The following is a 27,664-nucleotide window of genomic DNA, read 5'->3' on the forward strand; positions in this document are numbered from 1 at the left end:
TCCTCTGCCCTCACTCATTTTCAGCCCCCAGATGTCCCTCCCCACTACCAAGGCTTCCTTGCAGCGTCTCCTCTCACTCAAAGTTTGACTGTTTGGCCTCCTTTCCCGTTTTGCTGCAGTCTCACTGAACAGCCTTCCCCAAGCTGTGGGCTGGTGTTCACCCTGTGCCAGCAGCCCCGTGTTCTCTGTTGGGACATCCTTCTACTTGCCACACCTGGTGGTTTTTCTGCCAGTGAGAGGAGGCAGAGGCTCGCACCAGGGAAAGGAGTGAGCTCCAGACCAGACTGAGTGTTTCTGGGGGGTCATGGCAAGCCCCTAGGCTGCAGGTGCTTTGACCCCTTTGCTTGCTGTCATTACACCAGAGCTTATGTGCTGAACACCCCATGGACCTGAACACCCGACAGCCTTCTGGCTGTGGTGGAGCTACTTGAAAGTGCTCAGAGGGGTTCCTGCTGAACTTAGTCAGTGGCATGCCAGAACAGTTTGTCACAAACAGAGAAGACTGCTAATACAGTGTGGATAGGAGATGTGTCTTCTTGTTAGGACATGGAGGAAGTAGATCCTAGATCTTCACTGCCGTAGAAGATTGCATCACCCAGCACCTAACAATAAAGACTACTTTTGGAGGTCCTTTGTTGGTAAGGCCCCCTTCAGAAAAGAAAGGAGATCTTGTTCTGCCAATCCTTTAATGACTATGTCTCTCTGTATGCATTCAGGGGAAGGGAGAGTTCAGATAGCCAGATGAATTTTAACAGAAGGTCTTTGTGTAAAATACATGCACATTAAGAACGAAATATATTTTAAATCAGTTTTCAAGAAGAATGTGAAGTTACAGTGGGGGAAAAAAGTGTAGTGGCATTTTCTGTTTTGCTGTTCCTTTGTAGAAAATACTCAGAACATGGTACTTCAAAACTATTTCCATTTTTCAAACCTATTTCTGGTTAAGTTTTATTTGAAGGAAGTTGTTCAGCTGCATGTATAAGGCAGTAAATACATTTGGAAAGGTTGAATTATGAGGAATTCTGTTTGCTGTCCTTATCTTCATCATGTATAGGGGTTATTGGGAGTTGCATAAAAATTCAGCAGTTAAATATTAGTTCTTTATTTCTTGAGCACCAAATCAAGAAGATACAATCTTTTATTCAAGCAAACTGAATAGGGTTGGTAATTAGAGACTAGAGGATTTAGGATCTGTTTGTTGTTTTATAGCACTTTCCACCCATTACAAACGAATTTGTAATTTATTCTCCCAGTCTGTGATAACCTAATCACCTGCCAACACTTGACAGTTCTGCACACTGGTGATTTATTCAATTCTATCTTTCTAACACATGGAACAGGGTTTTAATTGCCTTTTGTGAGGAATTTGCCAGCATGGCAGTGGAGCCTCATTCCTTCATTTGCAGACAGAAATTGCTTCATCTGCTAGCTCTGAAGTTTGTACAAACTTTGGATCTCCTTAAATACATTTGCTTTAGCTCTTTCTTATACCTGAAAAAATTAGCACAAACTTGAAGATTACTTTTCTCTCCTTAGACAAAGGACTTTGCCTGTCATGCCTATTGTTTTTGTACTTTCTAATAACTGTTAAATATGTGATGCACCATTTATCTGCCTGCATGTGTTTACAACTTGTAAATAATTTAATGTTTTACTTTACCACTTGGCTTCTTCGCATAACTCTAAAATGAGGAAGATAAAATTCTGCTAAATTATTAATTCACTGGGAAATTGAAACAACTGACATAAATTAAGCACAGAAAATGGTTCCCTTTTCCTCTGTGGGAATCAAAGCAGTGAACACAAGTGGATAACAGCGAGGGAGCTAAATGGACCAGATGATTATAGAATAATTTAGATTGGAAAGGGCTTCTGTGGGTATCATCTAGTCCAAACACCTGCTCAAAACCAATCTACTTATTAGAGACATGCTTGGTTGAGTCTTGAATGCCTCCAACAGTGGAGATGACCCAGAGTGGAGGCATTCAGAAATGTCCTGTGTCCATGGGTGCATAGACAGGGCACATCAGACCTGTTGCCTGGCTGGCTGGTGAATTTTGGTGGTATTTTGCAGTGTTAGAAGTTTTCCTGCAGGTTAAAACCTTTGCAGAAAGGTGTACAGGTACTCCAGTGCCACTGAGGCACAGCAGAAAATTTTACAGCTTGCTCTAAATGGATCTTTAATAGATAAAGGCACAGGGACTTTTTTTCTAGGTCTTGCAACTTAAAATAATTTCTGTCAATTTTCGTAGTATCCAGTTGTTTTTTTTAGTTATTTGCAGTGTTTTTGTTTTTGTTTAGTCACATTCATATAGTAATTATTGTAGTAGTTGTCACAGATTGTTTTAAATGTTTAAAGAGAATTAAATGATTGTACATAGGGAAATGTGGTGAGATATTATTGGTATCCAGAACAGCAGCAAAGTCCAGGCATATAGCTGCAAAGCAGAGCGAAGTATAACTTGCGTTTAATAAAGAGCCTTATAAACTTATGTTAAACCTGTATTCTGCAAAATTTCTGCACTCATTAACAGCACTTTTCTCTGATACTACTTCAGTTTTGATCTGGATTTATTTTGATTTTAGAGCAGCCAGGGAATCCTGAAATATTTGAGTTTTGTATATATTTAACTTGAACTGCAGTATCTGTGCTTTTTTTGTTTTGTTTTCTTACCTGCTTCTCACTCCTGGGATATATCTGGGAATGCTGTACATTCTTCTGAAGGAGAAAGTCAGTTTGCATAACGCTTTCCACATGCCCTGCTTATATTTAAAGATACAAAATAAAAAATATCCTGTGCACACCTGTACATAACTAATAGAGGTGCCTGGTGCTGGTGGCCTACACATCACAAATCTGAGCGAAGATTACTCCTACGACCAAGTCCCTGATTTCTGTTGGATTGCACAAAGAGAGGGCCAGTTCCCTAGGTGATCCTGTCCTTGGGCTTGGCATTCCACTAATCCTTCATCATCCTGCTCTGCTAAATGTTGTCAGCTACCCAGGTGGAATGCTGGACACTATTTGGGAAGCAAATCACTTTTTCTGTGGGGATGTGTGCAGAGACCAAAATACATACAGTTTAAATGCATGGGGACAGTATATACGACATGGTAGATGGAGTAATTGTCACCTGGAAGAGATGGCAGCTTTCTGGAGCAGATCACCCTCCTTAAAGATCCCAGCAGCTGCATCCCTCAGACCAAGTATCAGTCTTTTAGTGGGAACACTTGTGCCCCTCTTCTTTAATAGTTCCATCTTCAGTGTCAACATCATCTTCCTCAAGTTGGGATTGATTAATTCAGTTTGGTGATGAAGAGTGAAGCAACGGGATAACGTTTTTAGTGACCAGACTTTTCAGAAACACATCCTTAATGGACAGCAGAGCATGCCTGTGTAACAATTCTTCTGTATAAAAAAGGAACACATAAAAACTGCTGTCACAGTGTTGTCTTTACTGACAGCATTTAGAATGTCTGGAAAAAATTAATCTGTGAATCCAAATGTAACAAAAGAGATCAAAATTTGGGAGGGAGAAAGGGACTATTAGCTGGGATTAACCTTTGGCTCTACAGATATGGGGACCCACACTGTGTGCCCTTTGCAGCTTTAGTCACATCAGAGAATATGCAGACTGTTTTTTTGGTAATTTCTTGACTTTTTCTTTCTCAGTAGCTTGCATACTAACAATGTTATTTTCCCCAGTGTTTCCATGCTGTATGACTATATCAAGAGGAGCCATGATTTCTCCACTGCTTATTTCTACTTTATATATTTAATTCACAAAATCTTCAGCGTCTTTCAACAGGTTTTGATGTAATAATTTGTTTGGCAATTGTAACTCCAATGATGTATTTACCCACTGTGCCTTTATTTGGGTTCTAAGTGTACAGCCATAAATAATCATTATTTATGCTATTTTATTTTATTTATGCAATAGTGGTATTTTATTAAATCATGTGAACATCTCAGCTGAAGAATCTAAAGACAAGCGCGTTTTGCAGTACTATTTTAGGAAATACTAATTAAATAATACACCCAACCTGGAAATCAGTAGATACTTAAAATTTCAGCAGCTTTCCACATGCCTCTTTGTGTGCCATCATATTTGACTTCTTCTTCATGTGTCTCTGCTCTGCTTGTCCTACCTGGAATGTATCCATGCATAATTCACTGTTAGGCTGCACAAATGCAAATGCCCACACAAAGGAAGCAAGAAGCCACTGGGAGCAGGAATTCTCCTTTTGGCAGCACTATGGAGCCAGGTCAAACAAAGTGCCTGTGTGATTGTGGCTGTATTCAGCGTTGGTGCTAGTTGGTAAGATGCTATAGATGGAATGATTTTCTTAGTCTTTTTAAAGGTTACAGTATTAATAACTGCACATCATATAGCACTTATTTTAAGTTTTCAGAAAGAAATTGTTGATTCTTACTTCTCAAAGAACTTTTCACTACTCAGCTGAAGCACGGACTTGTAGTACTTTGCAGTTCCAGATGGCATAAAGACCCTTGGTCTCTCTGACTGTGTTTAGATATATTTGCTTGCATGTCTTTATGACTGTGTAATTAAAATATTTCTATTAAAACCGAGGAGCTGATAAGCAGATTGAGGCAAACCAACTCTGAACAAACTAAAACTTCGACTGTCTAGGAAACTGTTGAACATCGCACCAGAAATCCCTTCATCCCAGTTCAATTAAGCATGCTTATCTGTACACAGGAAAAATCCCGTTTTGCTAGAGGCTGACGTCAGCATCATTGAAATCAGCACTTAATGAATGTTCATTAATATTATGAAAAATCTCATTCCTTCTCCAAACACTTCTGTGATTTATCTCTATAACTGTTCAGAAGATTGCAGTACACAACCTGCTGTGCTGCATCCTAACAGTAACCTGAGAAAAATTGTATGGAGTTCTTATAGGCCAGGGATTTTTGCAGCATTTTTGAAAGGTCCCTAAAAGGTATTACTTACAGCTGCATACAAGCTTTGTAAAGTATTAATAGCACTGCTTCATCTGTGCTGAGTGGATTACTGCCATACATTTGTAATTGGTGTAACAGTGCATGAAGAAGAATTTCAAAGCAGCCACTCAACTGAAAACTCTCTCGTTTTATTAATAGCCCATTCATGAAGAGACTAAGAGAGGATTGTGAAAAGTGTGGAAGAATTGAAGTCTGATAAGAGAAGATGTGAGAACTCTGCACTAGATCCCTTGGGTCCAAAGCACATGGCAACAGAGAAAATTTTTCAGAGGAAGGAAGTTTAGGGTAGCAGAGACTGAAGGCCGAAAGCGTGCTCCTGGCCTGTGGTAGCACTGCAAGACAACATCCTCTGTTGATGTAGGTGCTCAGCAGTGATTTCCCTCTGTACATATTAGGTTATTGAGAACACCTGAAGCTGTATCCAGGGCCCATCCCTGCTGGGAGCTGTCTGGATGCACTGATCCAGCAGCAGTCTTTACAGTGTTTCATAGCTGTCAAAGGTATCATCTGCAGGAAATGACCTGAAAATCATGGAGTTTGCATTTTCCTGGCCCTCAGCAAAATCAGCCCCTCTTGAACAACTGAGAAATGTGTTCCCAGGTGCTCTGTCTCCTTGGAGAAGCTAAGGAAGTGCAGGTTTCATTAGTGAGCTGTTTGCTAATCTGAAATGCGGCAGAGCCGGTTGGGGAAAGCAGCCGTGTCTGTCTAGAGTGTAAATGCATTCAAACCCCTTCTCTGCCTGCTTCTGCCAGAACTCATCCTGATGGAAAAGTGCTGTATACCTTGAACAAGAATTCTATTTTGAGCATAATCAAAGATTCCTAAATGTCAGCCAGAGTTTTTCCAACATCAGATTTTGTGCAGCTCATTCTGCAGAGATGTTTGCTGGAAGGTCAGTCAGTGTTGTTGACTGCATCTGTTATTCATTTCTGTACATTCATATGTGTTTGCATAGGCATGTATATGCATATATACATGTGGTATTACATGTAGGTAATTTTTGAACAGAGCTTTCACTAGCATAAGTCAATATATAAAGCCAGCTACTTACCCTGAGTCCCTGAATTTGATTGTTAGCTGGTACATGATGGGAACAACCACAGTGCCTCAGGGTGTATGCACAAGGAAGGCCTGATAAGCCTGAAACAACAATATCTTTATAGGACATAGTCAATAAAACTGTATTTGATAAACCATTTTAAGCCACCTCTTTTTGCTGCCAATTGTTTTATCTGATTATCAGCAGCAGCTTCCTCTTGCAGTGACTCCATAGTGGGCAGGCACCAAAGGTCTCCCATCACTTTCTTTCTGCTTGTCTTGCTGTGAAAATCCATTCTCTACAGGCCCCCACTGCTGTGGTCTCCTTCCTCCCTTGCATTGGGCTCACAGAGCAGCAGCAGTCAGGTGCTGAACTGTGGCTGGGTGAAAGCAGGGGTTCACATCTAGCTTAGGACTGAAATAATTCCCAGGAGCTTCCAATGTGAGCAGATTCCTCTTCATATGCTTTCACTTCTGACCAAAAAGGTAGACCTCATACCTCTGACAGATCTGTTCAATCACAACCTGTAATTGTCACCTTCCAAGTAATTTTACCTGGTAGAATTTAAGTAAATGAGTGAGCTGGTGGTGGCAGTTGCACAGTTAGCTCCAATATCACATGGCATTTACCTGTTGCTTTGCATTGGCACTGGATACTGATAAGGCTTTTCCCATGTTCTTGACCTCATTCTCTTTGTCAGTGTATATGCAGTTTCCTTACTCTTTCCTAGAACATCTCGGAAGTTTTGAAATTGATTGCTATTTGCCTTCAAAAGTGAAAGGACTCAGATTAAAGGACAAAGTGGAAATGCTGTCTTGTTGGACATTAAATCTCACTTTGGCTGATCATAAAGAGACATTCTCCTCTAGTTATTTTTCTGATCCACTGTGATTTTCAGAGTTATTTCTATTGCTAATGGCAAAGGAGCTTGTTCTTTTGGAGATGGGTCACATTTATTGCTAACCCTCAGGAGATTCAGACATGCAATATAAGATTACCTAAATTAGAGGGACAGATGTTAGGCTTTAAGAGCTTTTGGTTATCTTGACAGTTAAGTGTTAACACTTCCAGAATATAAAAACCCTGATCTTATATATTGCAATGTTTTGTTTGTACATTTAAATTGCAAAACACTTTGTATTAGGTTTAGGAATTATTTTAGTTTAAATTTTTTGAGAGATCTTTCTGGTGTAAAGAAAGACTGGCAGAAGTGGCTCAGCAGCATAATGTGCAAGTATAAATAGAATGCAAGCTGTCCATTTATCTCAATCCTGATCTACTTATATTCATCTGATGCTTATTACAATCATGGTTTGTCTCTGAGCAGATACATCCAGTTAGGATTAAGCTTGGACAACTAACCTAATTCACTCTTGTAACTCACTCTTGTAGCTTAATTCAGGGTTCCAGTCTAGATTTCTTGTGATACCAAATAATTCTTTAAACTTCCAGCCCTTAATAAATCAACATCAAAATATTAAGAATATTTATTGCTGTCTATGTTTTTATAAGACACTGAGTTTGTTTGCAGTGGGTTTTATGTTCACTCAGATATATCTACATTCATATACCTATTTCTGAAATTTCTTCCCACTCCAGCTTCTGCTGCTATGTAATGGTATTTTATTAAATGTATTTTCAGATGACAGATTCTCTAGAATACTTGACGGGACCTCTTTTTGAACTTTTTCCTAGAATGTTCTGCTAGAGTAGTCTGAAAGTGAAATACAAGCACACCTGTCCAATTATAACAAGCATAAAAATAATAAAGGCAAATGATTGTACCTAAACTTTAAATTAATCTTGTCCACATTGAAAAAGCAAGATTCGGTCTTTTCTTCTGTTTCAAGAATCTAGAATGCCCATGGAATAATGGTATATTTCTTGGATTTTCAGACAGGTTTTCTCAGCATTTTCACTCAACAAGAACCCTGTGGAATTTGTGAATGTGAAAATATCAAGCTTTGTGTCTTTAACATCTCAGCTACATTTTCTTTTTCATTTAAAATCAGCCTCTAGTTGACTCTTTATTGTTTTAGCCTAGTGACTGGCCTATGGCATGGATTAATCTTAGACAACCTGTTTTCAGTTTCAAAAATTAACACAACCAACTTGCCATAATTCAACACTTATATAGGGTTATAAAAAAGCTCCAGACTAAGCATAATAACAATCAGTACTAACTTGTTATGGTGTGTGGGTGTTCAATTCTATAAAACAGCTTACATTTCAGATTAGAACTTGTATATTACATTTTAATATGTGCAAGACAATCAGTTTGTACAATAATGTAGCATGAGTCCAATTTTTCTTTCTGTTTGTATGACTGTTAACAAAATAAATAAGTATGCAGGACATAATCGATGACACATGATTTAAAGAGAAAAATATAAACAACATTCACTTTTCTTCCCCCTCATTTCATTTCCACTGTTACTGTGAGTGTGCTGATGCTGAAAGGTCCACATGGCAAGATTTAACTTGTATGTGCCCTTATATTTGCTTTCAGAAACTGATCCAAGAAACAATTTCTGTGCTCTGCATATATGTATGGTAGATGAAGTTCCCCATGCAATTTTCAGAGAATTTTATGTTCTTCATGAGAGATCAGTCCTGCAGCACTCTGGGATGTTACAGGGGATGTGAAGACACTTCTGATACTGGAGTTCCTCCTACCTGCCAGAACTCCAGGGAAAAAAGTGTGTGGTGGAAGATACAGCTTGCACGGGTGGATTCTTGTGCCCTGTGTGTGTGGTGAGATCTTGAAGAGCATGAGAGCTGCCATGTTTCTTGTCTGTGAGATGTACTCTTTTCCCTGAAAAACAAGGTCTACAATAGGAGGAACAGCAACACCAGTGTTAGTGGCTTATCAGGAGATAGCAAGAAATGTGGAGAAATGGAATAAATTTAGAAAAAACTAGAACAGTGATGATTCTGCTGCCAGATCCTCCTGCTCTGTACAGTTAGGAGGGATACGTGCTCCTTAATGTGGATCTTTCAACATTATATGAAATGTGAGGATGTAAGGAAGTATATATAAGTATATATATATTATATATATATATATATATATATATAAGGATGTAAATAATTGTTAGGATTTGGAGGAAAGATCACAGTAGGGTGTTTGAGATGTCCTGTAAAGATAAGACCCTCTGTGCAAAAAAAAAACTCGAAAGGAGAAGTAGGAACATTTAGTGGTGAAGAAAGTGATGGCATTTTAATTTAATGATTAAAGAAAACTTGAAGTTACTGTTCTAAAGTATTTTGAGAGTCCCTGGCAAAGGAGGAATCAGAGAGCACACAGCTGTAAGTGAGCGTGGCTGCTTCTCTTGTCAATGTGCAACACTCCACCTGTGCTCAGAAACAGACCTGGAAATGAAGCATTAGGAAAATAAGCCCTATTTCATTGCCACAATTGTGTTGACTCCATCAGGCTGTCTGCAGTCATTTAAAGATAATTGGAGGGGTGTTACCCACCGAATGTTACAGTTTATGTGATGTGAAAGGAGAGATACGTGCAGTCTAGTTGGTTCTGCCAACTAATACTCAAAAAATATTGCTGTCTATAAACTCTGGCATAATTTGCTGATGCTGTACAGAGCAGAGATGTCCTTCAAATAGGAGCTTTTGTTATAGTAATGCCAACATCAAGGGAAAATATTCAGATTATTTTCCTGGAGATAGAAGCTGCTGCTGTTTGGAAAACAGTGCATTACACCATCTGTTTCCTTCTGATTGCGCGCTACCATAGCCATTGTTGTGATTAATTTCTTTGCTTCTAGGCACAAATTTGAGTGCTTGAAAGAAGATTAAAAGCCTGTTTGCGGACAGGGATGTAGCTAATGGCTAGATTTCAGTAGGATTGTGGGTACTTACCAAGTTTAAGTCATCAATCTTCTGCATGCATTTGATATGTGAAGAAAGAAAGGAGAACATCCTTTTTCCTTGTAATAATCCTCTACATGAATTTTTGGTGAGGTTTTCGCCATGCACCACTGGTGTCATCACATGGTCCAAACACCACTGTGACAAAGAGTCACTTTTCATAGAATCAGAGAACCATTTAGGTTGGAAAAGACCTTTAAGATCAAGTCCAGCTATTAACCCAACACTGGCAGGTCCACAACTAAACCACATCCCAAAGTCACATATATGAGTTTTTAAATACCTCCAGAGACGGTGAATAAACCACTTCCCTGGGCAGTCTGATCCAGTGCCTGTCAAATGTTTTTGTGAAGAAATATTTTCTAGTGTTCAATCTAAACCTCCCTGGTGCAGCCTGAGGCCATTTTCTCTTATCCTGTCTGCCTCATTTTCTAGTGAGGCTTGGCTGCTGAAGAAGGGTGTGTGGTCTCATCCTCATCCCACTTGATTTGTCAGAACAGGTCCTTAGGTCATGAGGCTGATGTGCCCCAAATAAGTAGTTATCCTGCTGGGTAGGAGGGAAGCCCTGGCTGACAAATGGCCACAGGAATCTCCTGGTCACATTTGGTGCCTCCACTGGCAAACTCAGCAAGGAGCGTGTTGCAGTGTTCTCCTTGTGGATGTTGCTGTTCCCCTTTATCTGGCCAGAATCACTGCTTTGTGCCCGCAGTGACAAGCAACACAAGAAAACACAGAATTTTGCCTAATGTCAATGCTGTGACTTAACTCAGTTCCTCTATTGTTTGAACCCTGAGTATATACTACAGGGGCAGTGTGTATCCACCACTAGGCTGTTCCAATCCTTCCTTCCTGTGAATTTCTGGGTATTTAAGTAAGCTTGAAAAGCCTGTGATCCAGGACATGTATGGATCAGCTGCAATATGCAGTGGTCCATCTGCTTGATATAATGAATTTTCAAAAAAGTGATATTTGCTTGGAACTCATCTATTCTTAATTTTTTTAATTTTAAGATTGTCACATTTGTTCATGACTTCATGTCAAAAGTTGAACTTTTTCCAGTTATTCTCCTCTGTTAGCACAGTGTATGCAAACTAATATTTTGTAATAAGGTGTTTAATATTTACCTCAATGTCACTTAATTAAAGATTGTCTCTTTGAATTTGCTTTCAGAGTAATAGATGATATATATATTTTAAAACACTTCTTCAGGGTGATGTGCATAATGGGTTGTGGCAGACCTGTGGCTATACAGGACATAGTTAAACAGAATTGAGAGGAAAATCTTGACTGCCAAGTAAAGCAGCATTATCAATTTCCTCTCTCCTGCACTGAAAGAGACAGGGGGAGCAGACAGTGTAGGGTTTCCTGATACGTTTTGAGAAAGCCTGGGATTCATTTCCCCTCCCTTCCTTCCTATTAGCTGTTTGTTAACTCCCAGGAAGACCCAGGTTTTTCTCGTAAGACCTCTCTGCTCACATACTCTGGACACAAGCTCTGCCTTTGAAGGGCTCTGTGTAAATACAGGGGGAGGAAGAGGAGTTGTTCTGATGGTAGGAGTCTAACTTTGGGCAAATGAACTGAAGAGGAGTTTCTAACCAACAGCATTGTATTCACAATGCTATTTCCTTTTAATTTGCTGGCTTGAGCATAGCACTTGTCCCTGAAGGATACCAGGTGCTTGAGACAAAGTAGAAATGCGGCAAGTGTCAGTGTGAGGTTTGTCTTCAGAGTGCGGAGCTGAGAGCTTACAAGCAAGACTGTAAAGTTAAAAGAAAGACATTCAACATGCCTTTCTTCAGGAGAAACCTTGCAAGTTTCTTTGCAACAGCTGAACATACCTGACTTTAAGGAGAAGGATGTGAAGAAGGAGGTGATTGTACCAGCTGCTTGGGATGAGCTCTGGCATTGGATCTCCCTGCGCGGCTGGAGTGCATCGACAACCTGGATGTTTTGTGGGGGCTTTCCTTCATCCTAAACAGCACAGGACTGTTAGTTTGGAGATAGTTATTTTGGATAAAAAACTAAAGACCAGACAGTTCTGCACCTTTTTTTATTTTCTTGAGATGTCACTTGCTAGTCTGCCCTGCTTGTGTGAGGAGCTGTGACTTTTTTATGCATACTGATCACGCTAAAAGAAGACTGAAGCTGTGGCAAGATGTCCTGTCTGCTGGGTGCAGCATTGTAGGAACTGAGAGTGTGTTGCAACTTCATGCAGAAAGCATCTTGATATTTTCAGTCCATTATCCAATCCTCCTTTTTACTTTCTAGTGGAACTAGGTATTGGTTCCTGAAGAAAAGCATATACAATACAAATAACTGCAGTGCACCCTCTTCCAGGACTCAACTGCAGCCTTTTTATCATTTTTGGTATCATCTGAATTTGACAAAGAAATTTCACACTCCATTGACATTTAAAAACAAAATCAGAGTATTTTTCAGTGTGTTAGAAGAGAGTTATTCTAAAGAGGAGATCTTTCATTTCCTTTGCTGAATCTTTGGTGAAGATACACCCATGTCTCAACGCCGCCTTTTAAGGGAAGGACATGAAAGTCCTTTTAGGATCCTACAAAGATTCTTCCAAATCCCTCATGGCAGAAGGCACTCAAGAAATAACCCACATCAAATATGTTCTGGTGAGGTGAATGTATACGTGATCCTATAGTGTGATGTGTGTGTACACAGAATGTTGCAACTAAATTTGGGCAGCTTGTGAGTTGAATATGAGCAGTAAGCAGCCTGGGATTTGTGTTACTGATTTTTTTCAACTGATGATTCTTGCAGGCACAAGCAGGTTTTTTTTCTGAAAGTGTACTCATATAGGGATCCAGCAACTGTTACAGTTAAAAGATACAAATCTTTATCAATATCAGGTATTATGATAGTAATTACTCTCTGTCACCTACTAGAGAAAAACTTAATACCATGTTTTTCTTGCATTTCCAGATGTATCGATTTGAAAGCTTTACATCAGCCCTCCTTTTAAATTCTAGAAGAGCATTGCTTGAGTATTCCTCTCCTGAAAAGTATACCTATTTATGCAGAAGAAAATATTTATAACTGTACTCAAAAAGTCAAGAAGCCTCTGATCACATCTGTAATATACTAAATTTAGGACTTGCCACCACTTACTCAGTCTCAAAATCTGTTTCGTACAGTATGTGTTAGTGTGACTGATAATTATATAATCTTTGTGTTTAGTAAACTACATTTTGTTTTGCTTTTTTTTTTCTCTGAAATAAGTTAATCCTGACTGGCCAAGATAAGATGAAGTAGATTTTTCAGTAATTAATTAAAACTTTATTGTTTTGTTTTATGTACAGTGACCTATTATGATCTTTAAAAAAAAAAAGACTTTTTTTAAAAATTTTTTAAAATTTATTTGGAAATCTACATCAACATAAACTAAGCTACTTTTGTTAATTTTCAAGGCTTTTCAGTATTCCTTTCTTTGATGTTGACATTTACTCTTAGAAAAAAAAATACAAAGAGAAAAATGCATTTCTGGTGATACTCTTTTCTTACACTTTCATTTGGACTATGCTCACTGAATCTTTTGTCATCTTTTGTGTTTGGAATTAAAATTATAAGGGTTTTTTAAATAAACCTTTTTTTATAACTTATGAAATATAAAGATTTCACCTTTCCTGACTTACCAGTTCTGGGCATTTGTGAGGCTAAGATTTGGTACTTTTAGAAGTGCTTACTAGTAAATTATCGAAATCTAACAATTCTATTCAGCTGAGACTAGAAAAAGTTTTGATGTAAATTGCTGTTAATAACTGTAAAGAAAAATCAGGAAAAATGTAGTGGTATTTTAACCATATGGAATGCCATTTTGTAAAACAAAACAAGGTCTCAAATTTCAGTTTTACTTTCATGTAGGTTTCAACTATCACTTGGTAGCACTCACACTGCAATCAAGTCCATAGTGTAGCCATGAAAACCATTACTTTTACCAAATATTTATATTCATGTTTTTATGAGTTTCAAGTACCTGCTGGCCATTCATTAATGGATTTGAGCTATTCCAAAGTATAGGCAAAGCATTGTCTACATATGAGAAAAACACAAATTTAATACATTGAATACATTCTAAGAGATAACATTCCTAATTTCTGCCTAATTTCCTTTAGACCAAGATCCTTAATATAAACCTTGTAATGCTATGCAATCATGTCTTACATCTTCCTTTCACTATTTAGAGGTGTGTGTATAGTCAGAAAATAGAAGATTCTGTAGGAAGCTGTCTGTTCTGTCTCCCACCCGTCTTTATTATTATTCCAAAACTCTTTTTGATCATGTGGCAGCCTTTTCTGTTTGAAGTCTTCAAGTATGCAAAAATTCTGTTTCCTTTCCTTCCTGTTACCCATTTTATGTTGACAGTAGGAAAGCAATTATAGGCTTTCAATGTTAACCTTGTATATCCAGTAAGAATTACTCCATTGTTTTGGTCAAAGCTGGTTTATGGCCTTTTGGACGGGTACAAGCTTTCCCGCCTTCCTGGTAGCAAACCTCAGATTTCAGTGGCACTTGCAGACAAATGTTACACAGAAGGTAGATCAAAGTTTTAGATTGCAAAAAGGGAGAGGTATTCCAGCCTGGGAACATTTCTGTCCTGTAGCTATGCTGGGTGAAATCACAATTTTGGCAGAATGTATTTCCAAAGTAAATGTGCTTGTGATTCTATGAATCCCATGATGTATGCACTTCTCTTCTCCTGTGACAAAGTTGAGCCGCTCTGTCCTGTTGTCCCAAGTCTCACAAAGCTTTGTTCTCTCTTCATTAGCATCTCTGGAAATTGCTGAGAGCATGTTTGCTTTGCTGTCACTTCATCTTTGCCCTGCACATTAAAATCTTTAATATAGAATATAGAAACTTTTAACTGAACAATAAATGTTCTAGTTAGTATATTGATTTTGCATTACCTTATTTACCTTAATAAGGGAAGCTGGGCTGGCTTCCAGAGTCATCTTACTTCATCAAATCTATCTCTGTTTTATTTTCATTTTAACAAAGCAGGCTTTATTTACTTACAGCTCGTTGACAGTTGAATCTGTCCTCCTTGGCCTAATCTTCATTGCAGTGTTCTCTGCAGGGGTCTTTTACTCAGGGCAGGCTGTGTTGCCTTTCTCTGCTCACCCTTAGCTCTGGTGCCACTTTCTCTTTGGAACGCAGATGTTTGGGCCCAGGCTGGTACAGTGACTGCTGTGAGACAGCATTGTGTTTTCTGAATCCATCTCTGACTCTGTATCTTCTGTGTGCTTCTTCACCTCTGACTGCAAGCAGGTGGGACAGCACTTGTGGGTTTGGGGGGGATTTCAGCCCTGGGAAGCTGTGGCTCTGAACAGTTTTCTCTGGGGATACCCATCAGCAGGGGAGATTTTCCAGGGTGCTGACATGCTGTGGCCCTTTGTGATGGGCATCCCAGCGCAGTGCTCACAGACTGTGCTTTGAGAGTCTCCCTCTTTTCTCTAAGCAAATGGGAACAGTAGGTCAGCTCGATCAGAGAGCTGTAGAACAAGTCTGGCAAGTGGAGATGCCAGAGACATCTGTCTTCAGTCTGTGCTGCGCATGGTATGGACGGGGAGTATCTTTGGAGGCATCCTGTAGTCTGCATCTTTTCACTGTGGATTCAGGTTGGTTTTTTGTGGCAAAGATGACTGACTGGAGATTTAGGGCAGTTTGCTTTTGTGTGTAGTTCTAGGAGTGTGATGAATGCATGGCTGAGAGGACTGTCTGTGTCACAGAGTCCTTCCAATCCAAAGAAGTTCTGCGAAAAGGTACAGTGAGCAGCACTGTAATGTGGGGGTCTCATAGGTTTTGTAGTGAGTCAGACAGAGTTTGGTTAATCCTTGACATGAATAATCTACCACAAAGAGTGAAGAAGACTTTAGAGGAAAAGCACTTCTGCATCATCTCTGTCAGCCAAGGGGATGCAGATGGGATACGTATTTTCCTGAAGCTGCATGAGTATTTCTTTTGGATATTGGGCATTTTTGTAAGGGGAGAGGGAGTTAGTTTATGGGCAGGCTAGCAGAATGTGTGGATGCAGGAAATGTCAGACTGAACACACAAAAATAGCAGAAATATTTAAGTACCTGAAGGCTTCAGTGCAGTCAAAGCCTGCCTGGACCCTGTGCAAACACTGACATTTCTGGTCAGTGTTAAGGTCTGCCAAAACAATTTCATTACTGTTAGTCCCCACACTAGATAGGTCCAGGTGTGTGGGGCTGTGTTTACTGTTTGCTGCTTTCATGCCTTTGTTTGCTGGCTGCATAAAGGTGTTTAAAAGGAATTCGTTTGAGATTTTGGGTTTCCGTGCTTGAGACTTTGATTGACCTGTCCTGCCTGAAATGTTCTTGCACTTTTTTGATCAGACAGATGGAAAAAAGAGTTAGATGTGAATCTATAACAGAGGTGATAGTGAGTGAGCAATTCAATATGACTAGTTCCAGATAGCATTGTGAATATCTGCATGAAAAACAGTTCTGCTTTGCCTTGTTAAAGCCTAACATGAGCAAAAATATGCTAAGGGCTTATGCTTATATATACTGTATCAGACTCTGGGTGTATCAGCAGTCTGTAAATATTCAGGGTGGGGTCACGAGGGGAGAACACTATAATTAAAAAGATAATTACAAGAACAATGGCATTAGTAGGGGAAAATATATTTGTGAAGTCATCTTGTGCCACCTGTTGTATTTATGGAACAAAGTTCAGGTAATACAAAAGCTCTTACCCTCTTGGGACAGTTTGTTCTGAGCAGGAGAAGGGAAAAGTGGACCTCCTTCTTCTCTGATGATGAATCAGAGAGGAATTTCAGTAGCAGAAATGAAGAGTTATTATTTTTTCTCAGAATGGTGTTCATGGTTGGACTTTGTTGCACAGGGTAAGTTGGCTTAACTTTTAATAACTGCAATTGTAATGCAAATGTAAATGTAAACAGACCTGTGTAGTCTGCTAAGTCAGGGGTGTGTAAGGTGTGTGGCTTGGGGCTGTGCTCTTGGGAGTATTTTAAACATGTTTTATATGTGCCAAAAAATCCCATGTATTTCAATAGTTTTAATATAAACTTTCCTAGCTCATTGATTCTTAAAAATATACACTGTCATAGAAAACACATCATTGGAGAGTCTGAGTGGTAAATGGTGGTATTTGGGTTGTATTTTAAAAACCTTTTTCTAAAGGAAGTAAAACATCAGGTATTTTATGATTTAAATTTTCATAGAAGGTTTTTATAGACTTTTTTTTTTCAGATAGCATTCCTCAAACTTATTACCATTTAATAACTGTGATGTACATAATTGATTTATTTGGCTCAGACAAATTGCTTGGTGAAAAGTGAGCACATCAGCAAAACCAGTCACAGCTGACATCCTTTTAAAGACAGGAAAGATCCCAAGTGGGATGTCCATCAAAAGTGAACTGTTTCTTTCCCAAAATAATTTTAAGAGCATCATCATACAATTTAATAGGGATATGTGTTCAGAATATGTTTTCTGATAAAGAGGTTATTAATATTCAGACACCAATTCAGCAACACTGGCAAATGTTTTTCTTCCTTCACTTAAGTGTCTGTATTGACCTGTCCTATAAATCTGAGGGACTTTAGATTCCTTTTTTTTAAACACTTTTTTGGTTTTTTTTTTTTTAACTCTAAAAATCTTTATTCTTTGTGTGAGAAAGTAAAAGTGGAGGAAATGCATTATTTGAGAAGTGTATTTCACAATACAGCAAGATGCATGCTGTGATAGAAAGTAGAAATATCTAAAAAGCATGACATTATTAGCAAATTTGTGAGATTGGTCTCACTCAAGATTCCTGAAATTTCTTATTATGTCTTATTTTTTGTGTTCAAAAAAGTGATTTCAATACAACTACAACATTCTGAATTGCACTGTTGGAAAAGTTACTATTTCCAAATTTTTGGTCCTTAATTTAGAAGAAAGAATGTTACTTTTCCACCTGTGTGCATGATAAGGAAGGAAAACATTTTGGGATACTGCAATAAAGACCACCACTTTTAGGCTCCTGGATGATGATTCTTCCAAGAAAACAAAGACTTTTAGAGTCTCTCTAATGGGCAAGAGACAGGCACACAGAACTGAGGGCAGTACAAGACTGTACCTCTAGGCTGCTCATCCATAGATGCACCCTGAACTCCGTGAGCCTGCTCCCTTGGACCTTTTTAGCCTCTCTTTTCCCCTGTTTGCTGAGATTTAAGCTGTCTTTGAGTTTTCTTACAGGGAACAGACCTATTCTAAGGCTTGTTGTGTGATTTTAGGGGTTACACATGTGAATGGAGGAAAAAAATGTGAAAAATAATTCCATTACTTCAGTACATGTAAAATAAAAGTTAAATTTGACTGTGCTTCAGATTTAACCTCAGAAAGTTAAATCTGACTGTGCCTTTGACTCTTGAAATAGGGGAAAAATGTCTTCCTGACCATTAGTGCTATTTGAAAAGCCCATTCAATTAGAGGGAGTAGCTATAGATGACATTACACCATAACAGACAGTGAGCTAGTAGGAATTTATATTTTTCCTGCTTTCAGGGCCACTGAAAAAATAATGCAAGAGTGAAAAAAAAAAGAGTTGCCCTGATCAATAATCTGAGAGACTCTGCCTCAAGAATTTAGAGTAAAAATGGCTTACTTTTCTTATACTTTTGCTTTTCCACATGGAGAACTGTCGATAAGTAGATATTTACTCTCTGGGCAGAACCAGTCCTGGAGCCAGGATGTAGCTTTATTTACTCCCTTTATCTTCTTCATTGTTCTTCCAAGAAGTTGCCAATCCCATGTGCTGTTGCAATCTGTTTAGTTCTGCTGAAGTCGTGTTTAATAGTTTGCAGTATTTCCTCTTACAGTATATGCTTACAGTGTTTAATGAAATCCCACATGATCTTCAAATTAACCTCGGAGGTTAAGCTTACCTGAAAAGGTTGAACACACATGGCCTCGTGCAGAAGCAACCTAAGCTAAAAGTATCAAAGTTTATTGTAAGATTTCCAGCACTTCCTGACTAAAGCTAGCTCTTGTATTTACTTATTTATTTTATCTTATTTTGGAGCCATTACATCTTCTTCCAAAGCAGGAAGCCGAGATCAGTGCAACTTTTATGTTTTTCATTTCTTGCTCAGGGATGTAAAAAAACATCCCAAAAAAGATTTTATTTTAAACAGCAGTTTATCCAACATCACAGTTTGTTTTTTGCACTTGGACTTGAATATGGCATGAAACCTTCTGCAGTCTTGGTTGCTGTTTCTTTTCTGAAAATAATGGCCAAGGGCTGCTGACAGCTCTGGTTTTCACATATACTTACTCTTCATTATAGTATCTGTCAGCAGCCTTTGCTGTCATTGGCTGTGAGTTTGTCAACTTGCACACAATTCAGGATGAGGGACCAGGCTGTTGAGTAAGTTCATTCTTTCCTTTTGGAGTGAGGCCAAGGAACTAACTGAAGGACCTGGGAATTTTCTGTACAGGCTGCTGCTTCTTCCTTGTTACCCTCCAGGTGGAAAAAATATGAGATTTTTCCACCTACAGTGTTGACAGCATGCAGTGAATCTCAGCCTCGTCTAATTATTATCAGTCTTCCCCTTCTTTGTAACTTCAAAATTTCTAGTCAACTCTGGAGCTTTTTTAAATAGAGGTCACAAATAAGTGAGTCGAGGGACCAAGTTAGACAAAGCTCCTGAAGGGCTCTGTGGGAATGGCTTGCAGTTGCCTTTTAGTAAGGGGTTTTGTCCATTTAGCAAATCATAGTAGTTGGTGGAGCAGTTGGGAGGGAGTAAAGCTGTAATTTCAGGTGTAAGCAGTTAGTCAAGAATACACTTTTAAAAATTGTGTCCAGTACAATTCTCATGAAAATTTATCCTAGAGTTGTCCTGGATTACAAAAGCTCTTGTGATATGTGAATTAAATACAGTAATCTGAATTTGGACAGGGCTATATTCTGAGAACCATTAGGAATTTCAAATGGACAAGCTTAATTGTTGCTTAGTTGTGTAAGTGATGAGTAGTTCTCTGAATGATTCCCTCTCTTGATTTATTTCAATGAAAAATCACCTTAGAAGTATGTGACATATAGTTTATATGATTCTGTGGCAGAGAGCTAGTGGAAGAACTCATTTATCTGTGTCTTTTGGCCTTTGGGGAAGGAGCTACTTGATACTTGCTTTTATTTGAAGGAAAGATGCAATATATATTGCCTTTGTTTTTGTCTTCTTTCATGAAACACAAGCAACTTGTTTCACGCAGTGAGTCTGTGGAGCAGAATACCCACTAGTACCTAAGACATCATGATTAAATAAACATTTTCTCTGCTTTGGCCAAGCACTTTCCTAATTCTTACCATCTTTGATGGATCCAAAGGTGTATATGAGAAAGTGGATAGGGATCAATAAGTCAGTTGTTTTTAAAGAGGGGTAGTATGTGAAGTGAAGAATTCAATATGTTGCCTCATCCTTTTACATTAGAGAAACTTTATCTTTCTAATACTGTTTGTTACAGCTGCATTTTTGAAACAGAAACTAGAAACATGTCCTTCTGGAGAGAATACAGCTCTCCAAGTGTCCTTTCAAACTCTCTAGCTTCTGCCATCCAGATCTCTAGTAGTGCCTTCAGACATTTTAATTTGACTGTGCATGTGGGGCACAGGTAATGATTTGTGTCATCTACCATGATGGCTATCAAAGACTGTTTAAGGACTTCAGGTGCAAGTACAGGTGGTGTCTAGTACTTTCAGTGTGAACTTTTCCCCTTTTGGTTGATAGTATTTGACCTTGATTCTTTCTCTGATTTTTTTTTCTGACTTCCAGCAATTGAAAATGATGTTCTTTGTCTGCAAGGTAAGTTGTAATAATAATTTTTGCAGATGTTGTCATTTGCCTTTAGAGAGTTATTTTAGGGCTCAATTCTTTGGGAAAAAATTTCAAGATTCCAAGTTTTTTGGGGTGTTCTAAGTTGGTTAGCCTTCTCCCAAGTATGAGTAATGTGCACCTCCAGTTCAGCACAAAACCAACCTCTGCTGCTACATTTACTGAAAGCATTAAAGGAGGTTTGCTGCAATCTACCTTTAATATTAAAGCCTAAAAACATAAGAACTGTTTTAGTAGCTCCCGATAAAGCCTGTTTCTTTGCCTTTGCCTAAAGAAGGACTTGGGTGTTTGGCCTAGCACGTGAAATTTCTTTCTATATTCAGTTGTCTAAATACAGATCAGACTATATGCAGAGAACTTGAGTGTGTTGGGAAAATCTGTAATGAACTTCACGTTCTGGGGTGTCAGGAGGTTTTTTGGGGATTGTGTGCTTGGACTCAGGTAACAGCTTTCTCCCTGAAGGTGCCTAAGCTACCATTTGGCAGTGTTTAATCCCTAAATAACTGGAATTGGACTGGGGGTTTGAGGATAAAATGCTTAAAGTCACAAGAGCTATGGATCCTCCACCCAGTATTTCCACTCTGGCATGCTTCCAGTGCAGAAAAGAGAAAAGGTATTCCCAAGCCCATTTTATCAGATGGGGTTTCAGCCATTTGCCCGGTTTCAGGTCACCTTAGTTTATTCCCTTCAGTGTTACAAAGTAACCCAGCATATTTTTTGGGAACAAGGAGTCATAAACAGAGTAAAAACAACTGTTTTCCACATTAGTTTGCTTCCTTCTCTCTTTTACAAAACCCTATTATTATTATTGTTTACATTTAAACAATGAGAATGCTCTGTCCCCTCTCCCAGCACACGGCAGCCTCGAGCCCTTGTGGTGCCCAGGATTTTTGTGGATGCTCTATAGCCCAGTCATGGTAGCATGCTGCTGCCCTGAAGTCTCCTCTGCAAACAATGGGCTTGTTCACTCTTGAATAGTTTAAATTTTTTAAAACAATTTCCTCTATGTGACCATGTTTATTTTAGAAAGGAAAAAACAGAGGTTGCTCTTGTAACCTGCAAAAAGCATCGGTGCTTCAGGGAGAGAAGACATGTTTTAGAGCACAGTGCCAACAGTTAAGCAAGTGAGGGGAGGCAATATGGTATAAAATAATAATATAAAAGCAGAGAAAACGTGACAAAGTAGGCTTTGGGTTGCAGTGTGCCAAATTGTGGAGTACACCAGAAATATACTGATTAGCTGCCAATCTCTGCTGTTGCATGGGAGGCAATAACTTCAGTGGAACTGCTGCCACAGATGGGAACAGGCTTGCATTAGGTCTATTTCTCAGCACTTAGGCTTTGGTTGCTGGTTTACAGCACAGTGCTTGATCTAAAGACTTCCTTGCAAGAGGGGTATTTGCACAAGCTATTTATCAGCCAGCTGCTGGTGGCTGCACCTGTAAACCTTTAATGCCTGTGAATTCACCCCAGCAGGGCTGGCTGAAGCTAAATACCACTCAGCTGCCAGGAGGTGCCAGGCAGATAGATGCATGTGCTTTTGGGCAAGCTCAAAGTAGAGCTGAGTTTTTTCCTTCCACTCAGGTACAATGAGAGCTTCTTTCAGCTTGCCTGAGGAAGAAAACATGATATAAGCTCAGTGAAATTAAGGCTTTTTGTTGTTGATTTGTGAAGGCTAATATATACTGTTGTCTGTTTGTATCTGAGCTGCTATTTTCTTCACTAATTAATAAAATAGGGTTATTAAAAATAAGATGTGCATTGGTTTTTTGTGCCCTAAGGAATTGCATGTAAGTAACAGCAGGGACTTGAATATGTGTTATATGTAAGCCATTTCAAATTTGTTCATAGCACAGGAGAAGACGTTCCATTGAGGAAAAAAATCCTGAGAGCTGATTTTCAGAGACTCAGAAAGGGGAAAAAATGAAAAAACCTTAAACCTTATTCCTCTAAATGCTCTGAAGAAGTGTATACAAGACATTTCTGAAAGAAAATTTCAATTTCTTGCCCTGAAACTTCCCTCAAAAATATAGTTCAGCAAATAAATCCTTGTTGGGAAGTGGGGGTACTTTTAATATTCTTAATATTTCTTTGCTGTTGTTCTGTTTGAGGAGAATATTTAGTTCTTTGCTGATTCTCTGAATTGGTGTCTGCATTTTTTATCCTTGGTATTGAGAATTTGGTATCCTGGAAAGGTGTCTGGAAGTGGTTCAGCATTGGCTGAACTGCTCTAGTGTGGGGTTGAAAACAGCACAGTTACAGGATGTGCTGTGATTGAGCATGGAGAGATGGAAGCTTTTGGCAACAGGCATAAAATCTGTCATATCAAAAAGGCACTGCTAAATACTTCAGAGATGGGCTGTAGGATGAGACCTGAACTGAAGAGGCCTCATTTGCTGCCACCGTAGTGCAGGGAACTACAAAGAGTGCCTTCACCTTTGATGTACTTGCCTTGTGCTTTTTCACTTAGTGCAAATACAGGGGTAAGAGCTCAGTTGAAATTATGTTGAACTAATCAGGTACGCACTTGGTAAGGCAGGAGCTGGTGGAAAATAAATGCATTTTTTGCAGAGTCAACAAGAGGAAGAGCAGAAAGAATGGCTGGGAGTTGTGCCTCTGCTGTGTCTTACACTTGTGAGATTCATGAATATTAGTTCAGCTGCTACAGCTCAGAACAGGTGGAATTTGCTCTTTGGCCTTCATTTCATCTTTTTTTACATCTCCATTCTCCTTATGGAAAGGAGAAGAAACACAAAACTGTTTCAAAAGCCTCTTGGGGTTGAAGCATTTTCCCAGGACTGCAGATGCAGGGGACCCCAGAAGGGTTGCTTTCTGTTAATTGTGACGTCCTAATTGGTGGAGGTTTGGGAGGTTGATGTGGTGGGCTGCCAAGTTTATATAAGTTCATGCAATTACATGGCTGGCACATCCCTTTCTGTTATTGCTCATCTCAAAACAGTGTGAAGGTTTTTAAGATGTGCTAAAAAATCTGGCCTGATGAGAGGCTGACGCTCATGAGCCACCCTTGGCAGAGGCGGGGTTTTGTTGTGTCACACCTGGGCCAAAAGCAAATGCAGTAACAGGGCAAGGAGCAGGCTGTGATGTGGAAAATGAAGGTAATGCTGCTGTTGAAAAGCTTGTCCTCCACACTGCTTTCCTGAATGGGCCAGGAAGCATCCCGGGAAACTGGAAAAGAAGAATGTCTGTTGCTTTAGGTTGATTAAAATCACAGGGACTGGCTGCTTTTTCAATCAGGTAAGGGCATAGGCTTCCTGTTTGGATCCCTGTTTGGAGACTGGAAACTGGACATGGTTACAGCTGCTGTGCTGCAGTTGTTTATGGATGCTACAACAGCTCTTTGCAGGCTTAGATTTTTAAAACTTATTTTAGAGAAGTGGCTCATTAAACGAATCTCTGCCTTTTTAAATAATACGTTACTATTTTCTTTAAAATCGTGCATCTACAAAATAAAAAAGTCAAGTGTGATTTATGTCATGTCTTTCCACAGAATGCAACTCCTGTGAATTTACCTCTTTTCCACTGACTAAATTTAACCAAGAATATCATGCTGCTAAGTACAAGGGATAAGGTATTTTGTTCTCTCATTGTAGTGAGACTTTCTTTAAAGGAAGTGAATTTCTGTTGAGAACCTAAAGCAATTCTCCTGGTAGCCTCTTCAGAAGAAGTCAGTCTGTTTTCTGCTTCTTTCCTTTTTGATGAGTGAAAAATGGTCTTGTCTTTTGCTGGTATTAAGTATCTTCTTGTCTTGAGGAAACTGTGGAGCTTGTTGAAGCCCAGAAGGATGAAATAATTGACAGTGAGAGAAATTGAGATACCATTTTGGAAATATTTAAGTAAGGGGAATGGTGACCTTTGAGGATTGCTCAGTGCATTTGCTTACATTTTTTTTCACACTTTTCCCATGTGTGGGGATTTTGTGGGTTGCACAGCTTGCTGTGGTGTGCATGCCTAGGCCACAAAAATTCCAAATCAAAACCAAGTCTGCCTTGATAAGTAAGGCATTTTTATCCTATCAGTTATGTAGCTTTTACCATTTTCAAGTGTAATCTCACAACAGTGTGGGTCAGATTTATACAGTGTAAGAAGGATTTCAGGTTGATGGCCCATTCTGAAGAATTTTGTTTACATTTGCCAATCTAAGATGACAAGTAATGATATGATCTCATAACCATACTTTTTTTTTATTACATTTGAAGCTATGAGTAATCCTTCAGTACTGAAATATCACAACTAACTTGTCCAAACCCACCCCAGCTGATTATTTTAGAGATGTGTTGGAATGAATATTTTTTAATTCTTAATTTTGCCTCAGATCAAAAGCAGGTCTCTCTTCTTGGCTCTCTGTCCTGTTTGCTCTTTGTGAATTTTTTGGAAATGATGATTTCTGCAAATTTTCTTTTCCTTCCTTTGTAATAAATAGTTTGTACCCTTTTCCCGTGTTCATCAGTATTACAGGAGCACATGATATTTTCTTTGGAACCGGTTCTCCCACAACTTTTGACCTGAAAGTTTTTCTGTTTCCCAAGTATCTTGTTCATCTGGGGAAAAAAAAAGATTCTGTGTACTTTAAGAATCATAAAAAGGGTTTCCTATTGCTGACAAAGTTTTATTTTATACTTTGGCTATAAATATATTTGTGATTGTGGCACAACACTTCATCAGTTGTAATGGTCTCTGTTGGTTTTCCTTGCTTACTGAATCAATATTCTTACTAATATATGTGTTTCAGAATACATAATAAACCTGGTTTTCCTTTCCTAATTTTAATTCCTGTGCTGCTTTCATCATGTGTTTCTGTTGGTATTACTCACTGTTGAGTTCTCCTTTCTTCTGCCACTAAACTCCACATCCATTTTTTTTCCACTTCATTTGCTTCTTTAATCCCACTGCCAGTATAAAAATAGATCTCATCCTCTTGAATTTTCCAAATTTCAGTCCTGCCTTCTATCCAAGCTCAGCAGTGATTTGGTTTCCACCTTGAATTACAATTTTCAGTTGTCATCAGACTGCAATCTCCCACCTCTGAATTTTGAACACCACTGCAGAAACCTTGAGTCCCAAGCCACAAGTCCTCTTTTCCTCACACAGTGCAGTCTGGACAGCAACATCTCTGTGTAGGCACTGCTGTTCTGGGTACTGCTGCTGCTTGTGAAGTTAAAAAGGTCACATCCATTTCTATGTTGGCTTTGTAGCTGTGGACAGAGGGAACCATCACTAAATACTGCAGGATCAAGTGCTTATTACTAACTCCTGTGTGATTAAATTAATCCTGAAAAAAAAGTCCAGTTCTTGTGTCTCTCTGAAGAAAGAAACCTTGGTAAACCCTGCAGCACAGCCAAGGAGAGGCCTATGATTAAAGACTTGTGGGGGAGCTTGTTTAGAAAGGACATGTGAATAAAAAAAGTATAAACTGATTAAAATTCAGTACACAGAACACCAGAAAGATGTAATTTTTAAATTAGAAATTGGAACAGATGTGTGATAACTGCATTCAGTGGCCAGGCTTCTGCCATGGCTTTGGGGAAAGCCCTGAAGAGTAGTAATGAGGCCAGAGAAGTACCATCCTTGGTAGGGTGTTACTCTGCCTTGAAAATTACTGACATGTTCTTTTGCCTTTTGTTTTACTTCTTAGATACCTGGTGTGAAGGATGTGTAATCTTGAAGACTTTGAAGTTTATTATTGTCTTACAGAGCAAAGTGTACTTTTAAGATGTAATTTCTCAGCAGCTTTCCTTATGTTTTTTCCAGGCATTATCTTTTTGAAAGATAGTACAGGGCTCAGTCTTTTTATTGAACATCATCCTTTTCAAGTACTCCAGCAACTATTTGTATTTACCAGCATGCTTGTTTTCAATGGAAAGAGTATATTTCTTCATGGATGGAAGTTTTAATTGGGTTTTTTTTATTGTTGTTTCCTGATCATGATTTTTGATTGGTTGTACTTGCTTAAATTTAAGTTTGGAAATCATGCAGAGACCATTTTTGATAACTTAGCATCCAAGCTGAAAATTGCCAAAGGAGTTTCAAAATGGATTAGTTTTGTTGCTGTGTGAAGATTTAACAAGCTGCTTAGTATAGTGGATTAATAGAAACATTTATGTTTGTGTGTGTGTGTGTTTATGTATAATGGGTGTATAAACTAATTTTAATCCTTGGAATCTTTTGAAGTAAACCAGACAGAATTGTAAATCTTGAGTGCTTGATGACTTCAAAAAGAATGAAACTTCTTTTGCATCCATTCTTTGAAAAAAACATCAGGAAGGATTAGAGGAAGAAAATGAATGGAGCTTTTAAATAGTCTGGTATGCTAAACTAGAAGCCAACAGATTATGCATCAAATTGCTCCATGTCTCCAAAACTCCACAGATTTATAAATTTGCAGCTACAGGTGTGAGTTAGATATATTTTGCTAGTTTTTGTTTTTTGGTTTTTTTTTAGAGAGTATACATTTGCATTATACTAAGGATGATGCTATAAGGATAGCTCTTGTCATGCTGAATGCCACATTATTTTATTGGTGTGCTTTTTGCTAAGTACAGCATCCCTAATGGAAAAATATGTTTAGTAATTATATTTTAATGTTGAACTTGCCAGACTTTAATATCTTTTACCACAAACATTGCCACCCTTATGCTGCACACTTCCACATGCTTTATAAAGCAGGTACAATATCTTGTATATTTAAGCCATAGTCATAGCTTCCTTCTCTGGGTTTCATAAAACTAGGATAACAGTCTTTAACCTCAGTTGACTTTGCATCCATCCTTTAACAGCTTTTCCCACAGTGTTTTCCTCAGTTCTGCAGGCTGGAGCCTGTCACTCACATCCCATGCTGAGGTGGGAGGGA

At 38.7% G+C, this 27,664-nt stretch overlaps 1 protein-coding gene across 13 annotated transcripts in view; it reads left to right on the forward strand.

Annotated features, from left to right (window-relative positions):
• Positions 1-27,664, forward strand: part of MCF2L (MCF.2 cell line derived transforming sequence like) — a 151,928-nt gene that overhangs the window by 46,193 nt on the left and 78,071 nt on the right. The window contains exon 1 of one of the 13 annotated variants that reach the window (XM_058828864.1): positions 11,383-12,547. The exons of 7 other annotated variants lie outside the window; for them this stretch is intronic. In XM_058828864.1, the coding sequence (XP_058684847.1) occupies positions 12,427-12,547 (121 nt within the window). In that variant the 5' untranslated portion in view covers positions 11,383-12,426. Of the gene's footprint in view, positions 1-11,382; positions 12,548-15,535; positions 15,551-15,679; positions 15,695-16,784; positions 16,804-20,751; positions 20,767-24,035; positions 24,052-27,664 lie in introns of those variants that run through there. 5 more of the 13 variants (XM_058829097.1, XM_058829051.1, XM_058829004.1 and 2 more) reach the window with 5 other exon arrangements.

This window comes from Poecile atricapillus, chromosome 1 (genome assembly GCF_030490865.1).
Source record: "Poecile atricapillus isolate bPoeAtr1 chromosome 1, bPoeAtr1.hap1, whole genome shotgun sequence".
Lineage (NCBI taxonomy): Eukaryota > Metazoa > Chordata > Aves > Passeriformes > Paridae > Poecile > Poecile atricapillus.